Source organism: Ostrea edulis, chromosome 2 (assembly GCF_947568905.1).
Source record: "Ostrea edulis chromosome 2, xbOstEdul1.1, whole genome shotgun sequence".
NCBI lineage: Eukaryota > Metazoa > Mollusca > Bivalvia > Ostreida > Ostreidae > Ostrea > Ostrea edulis.
In genome coordinates, this window is record NC_079165.1 from 26,446,094 (window position 1) to 26,458,436 (window position 12,343).

Consider the following 12,343-nt stretch of genomic DNA (forward strand, 5'->3'; position numbering starts at 1 on the left):
CATGAAAACTTTCTGACATAGTGTAGATTCAAGTTTGCAAAAACCATGGCCTCCAGGGGTAGGTTGGGGCCATAATAGGGACTAGGGTTTTACATGCAAATATATATGGAAAGTCTTCTGATATGGACCAAGGTGACTCAGGTGAGCGATGTGGCCCTTGGGCCTCTTGTTAAAATTCATTAAATGCTGCACTTTTTTTCAGAGTGTAAATTCATGTCATATCTAAGGAACAGCACATTTTAATTCCATAAAACCATATTTTCACAAATTGCACACAACGGAAATATGTTGGATGTTAGACGGAGTGCTGGTCTTAGTTGTTAGACCTTTAAGTGTAATATGGGTGCTGGCCTCTGTATCATGGAACAACTACAGACAAAAGATAAAACACAAACTTTTACAGATTTTTCAGTTCTGTGAAATAAAATATTAAATCTATTTCGCCTAGAGGGCCAACTCACGAAATCGAGGTTGTATTTGTAAGGTGGTTCTTATATTAGTTTCATTGAGTGGAGAGATCGATGGTTACGTCCTATATTGTATAAATCATTCATAATTCACAATATGCCAGCACTGCATTTATCCTACAAAATAATTTCAACGAATTCACGCCACAATGCTATCACCACAAAGAAGTACACTGTTTTCAAAACTTTAATTAACAGAAAAATAGCAACTATATTTATAGGTATGTTGTACATTTGTATGATAAATAAAACGATCAGATCTATAAATTAAAATAAATACATTGCTGATAAGAATTACAACTTCAAGGTTGGGTGTTGCCCATCTGCATGATTTACCTTTGACATTCGTACGGGGAATTTTGTTGCTAACAGAATGTTTTAAAAATCTCATATCAACTGTAAGGACATATGTGAAGTTTCTCGATAATAAAATTAATGTATATTATTCAAGACATTTTACATATACAATTCCCATGCTATCTATCTTGCTTCTACAAAAAAAAAAACAAAACTTGAGTTATGATATCATGTCTATTTTCGAGTTTGCATATTTTGATAGTTCATGATTGTAGAATGTAAACATGTAAATTCTGGTCTTATGTAATACAGAAATTTGTATATACAAGTACAGACATTACATATTTATTGTAGCAAAAAAGGGAGAAAAATATCTGGAACAATGGGGGACTGATCGAACCCATAATCCTGGCATTACTTGTCTAGCTAAATGATATAACCACTGAGCTACCCTAGTCGATATACAAAGTATGGGAATATTACTACAATATAAAATTCAAACCTATTTCAGAAATCATACAAAAACTTTTCATATGAAGGAGATGGAAAATAATTTTAGAGAGAATATCAGAAATGTCGCACAGGTCCTTAAAGCAAAAGTGTATTGGTGAGATATACACGTAATATCAACACTTTGTCAGAAATTATAATTCGTACATAAAATGAGGATATTTGCAAATTCCAATACACGCTAAACTTACTAAAAATATTAGATGTTTCTTATCCAAGTTATAAAATATCACAGTTGTATTTCATTCAGATCTTATATAAGACACACCTAGGCCTACAGTTACTATCTATAAGGAAACTTTTGCCTCGTCATTTTTGTCCAGACACATTTAAAACAATTTTGTTCCATTTAAATTTAACCCAAATCATTTATCGCTAATTTTGTCCAGTTTTAACTTTTCATTTTAGGATATGGTGTGAATAAAATGGAGGGTAAATAAATAATATTACTTGAAAAAAAACCAATAAAATTTGAAATCTGAAGTAAGACAAAAAATCTATCAACAAAACCTGCCTGGTAATAATGAGCATACTAAATTACATGTTTTATTTAAACTGTTTAACACTTCTGTTCATTTTCAAAATTTCATTCAATACCCCATCTCAACACTGACAAAATATTTTTAAAATGTTATCAGTAGACAAAGTTTGATAAACTATGACTACCGGGTATGTCAAGTCACACTGATAAAAATATAGCAACATACAAATTACCTGCACCTAGTGCAATTATACATTAGAATGAAATACAATGACACTTTCATTCAAATTAATATACAATCACACTGCTGCGATTCTTCTGGGGGGGGGGGGGGGGGGGGGGGGGGGGGGGAGGCTGGAGGCTGATGTACATTTGAGAATGAATCCAAATAAAAGACATAAATAGAGAAAGTACTAAAATTCTACATTATGTAGAGAAATCTTATGATCTATCCATGTTAAATACGTAACAAAATATTACATTCTGTTATAGCAACAAATATTTATATATATATATATTACATACACATGTAGCAATTGTTATCACTTAGATCTATATTCTTGTTCATCATTCTATTTGTCACGTATTGGACAGAATATGAACCTCACTGTTTTTAAGTGTTTTATAAAAGTTTACATTTCATATCCTGTTAACAAGAGAGAAAAAACTTTCTTGTTGAATTCATGATCTTCTATCAATGATTATGTTTCCCTCCCGATCTTTCACTCGAATCCTTCCATTGGAGTACTTGGTTTCCTGTCGACCGTCCGGATACACCGTCTTCACAGTTCCATCCGGATACTCCCTCCTCTTGTAGTCCTGGGTGTGAATCTCCTTCTGACCATTCGGAAACTCCATCGTCTTGGTCCCATCCCTGTCCACCCGGATCACAGTTCCATCAGGAAAGATGCTTTCTTCCGACCCATTCAGAAACAGGTATTTGATAGTCTGATCTGGAAAAATGATTTCTTTTGTTCCCTCCGGATAGTGTTTTTCTACTTGGTTGTTTGGGAATTGTATGATTTCCAGTCCATCTGGATACGTGCTGTGAGTTGTCTGCACCTCCGCATAGTAATAAATGACTCTTTGGTCTGCAGTCACTTGTTTCACGTCACCGTTAAAGAAAGACACAACAACAGATTTTCCATCAGCAGAAATCTCTTTCCTTGTACCATTTGTAAACAAGATTTCACGGACACCAGTGCTGTATATTTTCTCCACTTTTCCATCCGGATGTTGTACTTCTCGAAACCTTTTATCACCTTTGTCAATGACTGAGCGATCAATGGAGTATTTCTGAGCAGTCTTCCTGGGAACCCATTCAAGATAAGACCCGTCCATGCCCCCTTCCGTGTATATACTCGTGTCCTGTGGAACTGCTGACACAATCGGGTCGCCTCGTGGTACATCCTCTTTAGAAGCCTGGGAACCATCACTTTGACTGAGTTTCGGATTCAATGAATTCTCTGGCTGTGTCATGTAGAAATTCCCCGAGCTTGTGACTGGTCTCTGCCTACTTGTAGCAGGTCCCTCATCAAATTGTGACCTGCTTTTGTCCATCTTTTGCGAGAACTGATTAAGTAGGGAGGTAGTTGATTTGTTTACGGGTATATCTCTCACTGGGTCCTTCTCTTCATCCGAGTCTGTCATCTGAAAGTCAGCAGAGGTTGAGATTGCCTGGGGCCTGGCAGAATTCTGAAAGTCAGCAGAGGTTGAGATTGCCTGGGGCCTGGCAGAATTCTTAGATATGGCTCCTATTTCTTGGGATTTCTTTTCGTGCTGTGAATTTTTCTCTTTCTGCAGCCATTCCAGACGTTTTTTCTCCATTACTTTGATTTCTTCCTTCAGTTGTGAATTTTCATGCTCCAGCTGTTTTAGTTTTTCTTTTGTTCGAGCATCGTTAGCGGACCACCTTAATTCCTTCCTCTTCATCTCCTCCTGCAGTTCCCTCAGCTGAGTTTTCAGCATTTCTATCTCCTCCCTCTCCTTCTTGTCTGGGTTATTCCGTTTTGCCTTCTGTAACTGCTCAAACACCTTCTTCTCGTGTCGTAGTTTCTTTATCTCCTCTGTTTTATATTCTTGAATTCTTTTCAACTCCTCTGACTTTTCTTTTTCAAAATCAGAAACCTCCTTCTTTAATTTTGATAGACTATCTTCCCTTTCCTTTCTTAGTTTCTGCAGGTTAACATTTTCATTCCTAAACTTCTCTATCTCTTTGTCTAGCTCTGCCAGTTTTTCCCTCAGTAATCTGGACTGCACTCCATCAGACGGCAAAACTGTATTCACCTGGAAGTTCCCTTGATTCTGGGTTTCCTTGGTTTCATTCTTCTTTAGTTTGGGGAAAAGTTTGGTCATCAGTTTGGAAGTGGGTGGTGTGCTCCTCTCTATAGCCTCAGAGGGTTTCTGACTAGTGAGACCAGGTGAGTGAGCTTTAAGCGTAGTTTCTCCCCATTCCTCTTCATCATCATACTCGTGGACATCTGATCTTCTTGATGTAGCCTTGTTCTTAGTTTCATTGTAATTTTTCTTAATGTTCAGGTCTGAATAAGACACCAGACTGCCTTCACTATCACTGTCATCAGAATTTCCATTCAGAAATTTTCCATGCATCTGAAAGTCTTTTTCACTGTCGTCTGCTTCACTCTGTTCATCGCTCTGATTGATAAAGTCAGTTTTAATTTCAATAGTTTTTGCAATCCCAGAACTCTTGAACAATTGAAGCACGTTTCTTTCTCTCATGACTTGCGGTATTGGACTCGATCTGTCTTTCTGTGCTATCTTCCTTTTCATTAATTTTGATGGAGATGTAACCTCTTCATCTGCATTTTCATTTTTGTTTTTATAATCGTCTTCATCTGTGTCCTCGTTATTCACTTGATTGAGATCACTTTGCCTTTCTTGCTCACTGTCTGAGTCAGTTGTCTCAAAAGCATAGGAATCTGTTTCTTCTTCCTCACTTTCTGAAGATGCAATGTCTATTTTTTCAACGACTGACTTGGGGAGTTCAATTTTAGTGAAAACAGGTGGTTTTGTGCGTTCTGAACCAGAAGCAGAAGAAATTGCACCTGATTTCACAGTTGCCTTCTCACTGCCGCCATTGTTCTGCATACCAGGTTTAACAGTCTGTGTGAGAGGTTTTAGCACCAACTTAGACTGGTTTCTCTTTTTATCTTTCACTCTGTCTTCCATCTTCTGCACCATTACGGATGTGCTGCTACAGTAAGACATATTGTCAGCTAAATTTTCCAGCATTTCAAACTCTTCTAAGTCACCCTTCTCTAACTCCTCATTCATCTCCCTTTCATGTAGTTTGCCAACAAAGGAAGCATCATCTGGGATGGAAGATTTTCTCAGACCACTTTTTCTCTGTTCATCTTGCTTACTGTTATTCTTGATAGTTTTGTTGGATAAAGTCTGACCCTGCGTGTTGATAGTTTTGTTGGATGAAGTCTGACCCTGCGTATTGGGAGGTTTAGTACTTTTAGGATCAATCATGGCTTTTGTTGCTGTTGGCTTTGTCATTACTGGCTGCCCACTTCTCAGTGTCTTTTCACTATTTCTAATTTCATTTTGTTTTTGCAAGCTTGCCTTTGAAGATGTTTTTGTTTGATGTGACAGGTTTTTGGCAGCTGTTTTTTCTGCTTGTTGACCAGTGTTTACTTTTAATTCTAAGGACTTTTCAGCTTGGGGTCTCGGAGGTGGTCTAATATTGGCTTTTTTGTCTTTTAAAGAACCATACCTGGAAATACCTTGTCCTTTCTTCAAAAACAGATGCTTTGGACTATCCACACTCCTTACATTTTCTGAATTTCTCTTTTCACTTTCAGCCCTTAATTGTTCTTCCAACAACTCCTCAAAAGTTTTTGTGACTAAAATCGGTCTTTCATCTGGGTCAGTTATTTCCTCATTTTGAATTTCATCAGGTTCGTCGAAATCTCCATCTTCTATATCATAATCAGATAAACTTTTCAACTGATCATCATCCATTTCATCTTCCATCTCTTCATCGTCCTCATTTGGTGACTTCTCTCTTTTGTGTACCATTTCTTCTCTGTAGAACCTTTCCTCTGTCATTTCACTGGTGCGTGAGTTTGTGTCACTGAACAAATCCGGATTAGTATTTATTTCATCTTTATCCTCATTAAGTGGGACATACATGACCGGTACAGGCAGCTTTCCACTGCTGAGCATTTGTTCCTCGTGTGGTACACCTCGTGAGCTGTACATCTCTGCTGCCTTCATGTTGCGATCCATCTCTCTGGGTCTTGTGAATCTTTGTGATGGTGGTGGTGTTCTTGTTAGAGCGTCATCATTTAAGCTCGCTCCTCCTATTTTAGAGTCCTTGTTCTTGCTTAGGACAGATTTGATTGTCATCTGTTCTTTGCGTAAAAGTTCTAGCTGCTGTTTCTGCTGACTCATCAACTTTTCCTGTTGCTGCATTTGCCACTGTCTGAGCTCCTTGAATCGCTGCAGTAGCAGAGCTTGTTCCATCACTTGTTGTTGCTCCAAAGGATTCACATCAGATTCTTCCTCATCATCTAGGTTCCCATTATCCATTGCAGCACCAGAACCATTTCCTCTCATACCCAGTTGTTGAAAAGCAGCATCAAAATTAATAGTTTGTAGAAACATGTTTGGCAAAAGAGTGGAGTAATCCGTTGTTGCTTGGTTTTGTATGGTGTTTTGGAGAGAAAAGGATCCATCTTGATTTACTGACGAGTTTTTGCCATGAAGTTTTGCATCAAAGTCCACCACAACTCCAGATCTCTGTACATTTTCTCTTTGCTTAGCATCCATTGTCTGACTGTTCTTTTTCATGGGATTCCTGTATTATCCAGAATCTGGATAATTTTGGAAAAGATTCTCATCTGTTGTAGGCTTTGGTATCATTCTGATCACTTCAAGTCTTTAAATCATTGGTAAAAATTTCCTTCCTGCAATTAAAAAAATCAGAAATTTAGTAACACTAGATGTTTACATCAAATTGAATTTCTTTCATCTCTAGACTACTATATCTGATATATTCCATAAAAAAAAAAAACCAAGAAGTTTTGGAGTATGCCTGAACAACCAATACGCAATTTCCGAGTTGCCCAATAGTTCTTTCCCTTTGTGGAACTCTTACGCACAGTGAGACGCAAAACATACTATCGTTCACACGCGGTGGGTACAAATGCTTATTGCTGCCGTCATATATTGCCTTAAGGTGGGTCCTTAGTCCTGGATTTTTGGGGTTTAGGTAGCATTTTTTTGGTTTGGAATCAATAAATTAACATTCAGAGTAATGAAAAAATGCAAATTAGTTAAGGATTTCCATATTAATTTTCATTACAGACACTACTGAAGTCATGTACCCCTATGTAGATTTTTATGAAATTCATTGGAAACAGTTCTTTGTCGTTATCTTAAAATAAAAACAACAAGAAAATTGTTTAATTGCATTTATTTATCAAGAAACATTTCAATAACTAAAACACATGTCATTTTCAATATGTTCATCAAGTTTTAGAATAATAAGTGCAGAATTATCGAATTAGCGTTATTCTCCAAAATGTTAAAAAACGAATAAATGTGGACACAATTTCCTTATAGCATGGTTTACATGTCATTTTTTCTGTTTATATTAGTAGATGTACATCTGTTATAGTTATTTATGAAAAAAAATTCATACCTTTCCTTAATAATTTCAAATCTATAGCTTCTAGAATATGTATACCCCCCTAAAAACCGAAGTCTGGCACCATACAGCTGAACTATTCAAAATCACTCATGGATTAAAATTTTATGTAGTTTCACGAAAAGACACAGATAATGATTCCTTATCACCTTGGTAAAATGCTTGTGAAAAATAAAGGAAATCTATTGCATAATGGACTTAGTTAGTTTAAACAATATTTATTCGTAAATAATTCGATAATGTTTACAAACAATGTCTTATACATGAAATAGATTGAGAAACAAGCCAAAAGGCTTATATTAATCTCGCTCTAAAATGGACTTGATAAAAAATTAATTCAAAACGGAGTTATTGTCCTTGGATTCAATATTTTGAAACATATCATTGACTATAATCAATCCGTCCCTTAGTCGATTCGTCCCATTACCAATCCGTCCCTAGACTAACCGTCCCCTAGTCGATCCGACCTAGAAAAAATAATCACTATTTTTCCAAGTGCTATTTACAGTACTGAATTGGTTTAATTCATCTGCGTATTTCATCTTGATCCAAGTAATGTATATTAAGGTATGTGTTCCTCCATATTGAAATTTGCTTTTTAAACAAAATTTACATACTCAGTCATTTCTTGGAATATTTCTATACCTGCCACATTCTATTTCCAAATCATGAGCGATTCTTTGAACTTCTGGAGTTTAAAAAAAAACAAAAAAAACTTCTAATAGTAAGGTTACTGTAAGCTCATAATTAATTATCAAAGGTTGCACAACAATGCAATAACAAAAACTGTTTTCACTAAGGTGTTTTCAAAATGATCAGTGGACATGGGACACACATTTACATTGATTGTTATACATAGTTGAATAGCGATGTTTCTACAATAATTAATGAGCACACATTTTCATAACCATCGCACTTCAAACAAAAATTATAAATCCTAGTTAAGGGTTGTATTAACAATTTTATTTACACCTCTAACTTAGGCAGTTATCTAATTTTGATAACTATAATTGCAATATATATGCAAAAACTTCCCTTTTTCTTAAGTAATAATCATTTATTATATCTTTGATGAAAAAACATTGGAGGGGCCGGATCGACTAAGAAAAATGGGCTGAATCGACCATGGGACGGACCGTCTAGGGATGTACCGACTGTGGAATGGAACGACCTGCTACCAATGCAATTTATGTTTTTAAATAAATAATATTACCAATGATGTAATCAATTTTATATCTATCTCACCTTATTCAACCTCTAATTCATGAATTTGAATTTACAAAAATAATATGTGTTGCTTTGAAGAGTTTAATGGAAATCACATTGACCCCAGTGATTATCAAAATTCACAAAAACTGGTTATAACGATATAAATAGTATTTTTCACAATGACTATTTGAAACATTTAGCGCATTGGAAGTCCAAATCTCTGACGAAATAATAGATGCCATCAACACCGTATATCACCGAATTAGTTTGACAGTAACATTATGCAGTGCGACAACTTGCATCCATAAAATAAAATATTTTTTAAAAATTTTGAATACATTGCCTACTTTAAGTTTTATATATCAACAAATATATATTGTCGATTCTTTCTTATAACTGCACTTTGCATATCAAATATTGATATACACCACGTGCCTTATGTTTTATATCAGTCAATGATATTAAGATTTGCAAACCACAAGCCGTTCGGGCAACCATTTTCAGGAAATTCACATGCCTGAACTCAATTTCACTTGCCCGAAAAAAGAAATGTAATTATACGCATGTGAAATCTGAATAATGTTCAACACAAATCCGGAACAGACCGAGTGAAGATGCATAATTAATGGGACGAATGACTTTGTTTGGGGCGAGTTATTCTAATTCTATGACTTGAGCATGCGAGTAATATTTATTTACTTCCGATTGTCAAATTAAAACTCCGACGGGTAATTTTTTTATAAGCCAGTCGGACTTGTTGCCAAGCAGATTTTACAAGTCCGACAGTAAAATTACTGGCCACGGGCATTCGGACTACCACTATTTTCGCAGACTGTTATATCGTATTGATTTATAAAATAAAGTGTGATAAATAAAATAAAATATTTGTCCTGATTTAGATAACTTACTGGCTATTTATAGTTCGCTTACTGTGTACGAGAGTTCGGTAAAGGGAAGTAACTCAGATTCACACTTCACAATAATCGGTTTTATGGAAACAATTACTTCATATCGTTAGCAATGTTCATGAAATTTGATGTGTGACTAGATGGTATATAGATGAACATATACTGAGGTAATTTCGGTCCCTTTATTGGTAATTTCGGTGATTAGCGGTAATTTCGGTGATTCTATGCACCCGCTACAGACTACAGTACATAATACGGTTCGGTAACTGGCATATATATATATAATGCAAAATTTTCACTCTAATGAAACATCTAATATCTCATTTGTTTTAAAAATCATAGTAAGAAAAGATACTTAAGCATCACACTTTCTTTAATACTGAGCGAAGCTCGGATGGGCCAAAGGCCCGTCTGCGAAGCAAAGCTCTAAAGGTAACACGTATGTAAAATTAAAAATAAGAGAAAACCAACAAATGAATAGAGATAAAGTCTACATACGTTCACTGAAAATTTTGTGATCCATATGGGCGCCGCCATATTGCTTTGTTCATTAGTTGCTTCTAGAGTTATTTGTGTTTTAATTTTGAATGCCAAAAATACAAGACTGACGTATAATTTGTAATTCAAACACCCAGTTTGTTAAAAACGAATGGTATGATTATTATTGTTACAGTTTTTAGCCAGTCATCAAAGAGAAAAACAGTAATACGACTAAATAGATGAACGAGTTCATGAGTTTCTTTAAATAAGAATATACGATATACTTACGGTTATTTTTTTACCATTTTGAATTTATTGGTTAATTTTGTTTAGTTTTAACGGCCTTTTTAATTGCATACGGGATCTATTGTTGTTGTTTATAGTGAGCACAGCGATGGCTCGTACTGCGAGCTCTAATGACTAGAGCGCGGGAAATAATCCGAGCTAAATCTCAACCTCTAACAAGAATTTTTTTTGACGCCAATCCCAGAAGTCCCTCGTACAAAATGGCGGATGGTTCGATTCGTAAAATAATAATTAAAAAAATCTTTGAAGTATTACAAACCTTTCTTATTTGAAAGGAAAGGATGACAATCATATTCTTCCCCCTTTCTTTTTCTTTTTAAAATATTGTCTAAAGAAATGTAAACAGTCACGTCACAACTACCAGGCTACGTCACAACACGCTAGTTGCATTTCCCGCTAAACTGGTTCCTACATTGGCGAGAAGAGCAAGACAGTAATCCTACGTATTGACAGTGAACCAGATCAGTTTTCCTTGTTTTCAATATAAATTTTTTGAAAATGTATTCAGATATGCTGTGGTCGCCCCAACGGTCACACCGTAATCATATTAATTGTTTGCTCTGAAAAAGAGAAAAAAGCCAAGGCTAAATTTGACATCACAATGCACCGTTTACGTCGCCTTGCATTTTATTTCCCGCGTTCAATGAATAGGCGGATCCTGTAGAACTGTTGTCCCCATATAAACCCCTTTAATATTAAGATGTTACTGGGTGTTTAGCGCAAGGGAAATTTCATAAAAAATATATATTTTAAATGAATCATAATCTACCGTACTTAACGGAATTATGATTACCACTTGGGACACGCCAATGACCATGTCATGCTTCGCTCGGACCAACGGTCACACTGTATATATATTACAATTTTTTTTTTTTAATATTTTAAAAATCGCTTAACAGCAAGTCAGTTCTCGATTGTTTACATAACAACACCTTTCTAAATGTCTCTTTCAAGTCTATAGGAGAGCAATTACTTTACTTCGATAAAGAGTACACAAATACATACCCAAAAATGAAATCATGGAATCCACATAGTACTAAACCAATCAGTCAAAGCACGTGAAGTTGAGACGACCATTTGCTCGTATCAGTTTGTTGATGCCGCCATTTTCTATTGCCAGAAGGTCGATCCCGATTCAAATTCAATTTGCAAGTAAAGTATATGCAATAGTTCAATAATTTTAAGTATTCCAAGACGTAATAAAAAAAACAATTAGGCCTACTGTATAACATTTCAAAAGTACTTGATCTAAAACTAGGAATTTTAAATTTGATCGGGTTTGGGATTTTAATATCGAAAGCGAAAATAGGATAATATCATAGAGGAAGAAAATGGTACAATTTTTACTGATTTAGAGTGTTTTGAGGATAAGTATAGGCTTTATGTAAAGTTGAAAGGTGACATATACGTCACACCGCGTGATACATTGATAGAATAAACTTTAGATCAAAATTTTGGAAATGTAAGAGACACCCACATGCTAAAAATACGGCATTCTGACATAAATGAGTTTTCTCAACATAGCCAAACCACTTCCTTAAATTATTTTATTATCAAATTATTTAAGGTCAAACAATACTTCTGTAACAAGAAGGGAGAAAATGCAACTGACTAGACTGAAATTCACCCCCCACCCCCCACCCTGTGGCCCCCCGAATTTTTAGTCAGGTGAGCTATCTTGCCATTGGCGACTGAACCCGTTTTACCGCCACATCCCAAAGCTCATGTCATGTGTTTTTTTGTTCTTGTTTTTTTGTTTGTTTACATGGGTTAGATATACCTGTAAGAGTTTGAACACAATTAAACAGTTTTTAGTGTTTGTTACATCTTATTTTGTTTCATTCCTGGCTTCCGTTTTATTTCTATAACTTGTAGATGATTCTTCTTGTTAGAGTCACAATATTCAAGTGCAAATTTCCAACATCTGTTTGAGTTGATACTGTAGACTTCTCTCTACTGCCATCCCCGATCACGATGTTGTAATTCTCCTGTACTAGGCCGCTTTACT

The 12,343-nt window shown here is 35.6% G+C and overlaps 2 protein-coding genes across 2 annotated transcripts in view; one reads left to right on the forward strand and one right to left on the reverse strand.

Moving 5' to 3' along the window:
• Positions 1 to 640: 640 nt before the first annotated feature.
• LOC125677873 (centromere protein J-like) lies at positions 641 to 11,467 on the reverse strand. The gene is made up of 2 exons (XM_048915986.2): positions 11,341 to 11,467; positions 641 to 6,689 (listed from the first exon to the last, which is right to left on the reverse strand). Exon 2 carries the CDS (start codon positions 6,571 to 6,573, stop codon positions 2,437 to 2,439), a length of 4,137 nt encoding a protein of 1,378 aa, XP_048771943.2. The 5' UTR covers positions 6,574 to 6,689; positions 11,341 to 11,467; the 3' UTR covers positions 641 to 2,436.
• A 146-nt stretch (positions 11,468 to 11,613) lies between these two features.
• The window catches only part of LOC125677872 (uncharacterized), a 29,974-nt gene continuing 29,244 nt past the window's right edge, over positions 11,614 to 12,343 (forward strand). Inside the window, exon 1 of the mRNA XM_056156527.1 lies at positions 11,614 to 11,669. Coding sequence (XP_056012502.1) covers positions 11,667 to 11,669 — 3 coding nt within the window. The 5' untranslated portion in view covers positions 11,614 to 11,666. The remainder of the gene's footprint in view (positions 11,670 to 12,343) is intronic.

What these genes read in the sequence shown, in the direction of transcription:
- LOC125677873 (XM_048915986.2), bottom strand. Translation starts at nt 6,573, where the DNA reads ATGAAAAAGAACAGTCAGACAATGGATGCTAAGCAAAGAGAAAATGTA.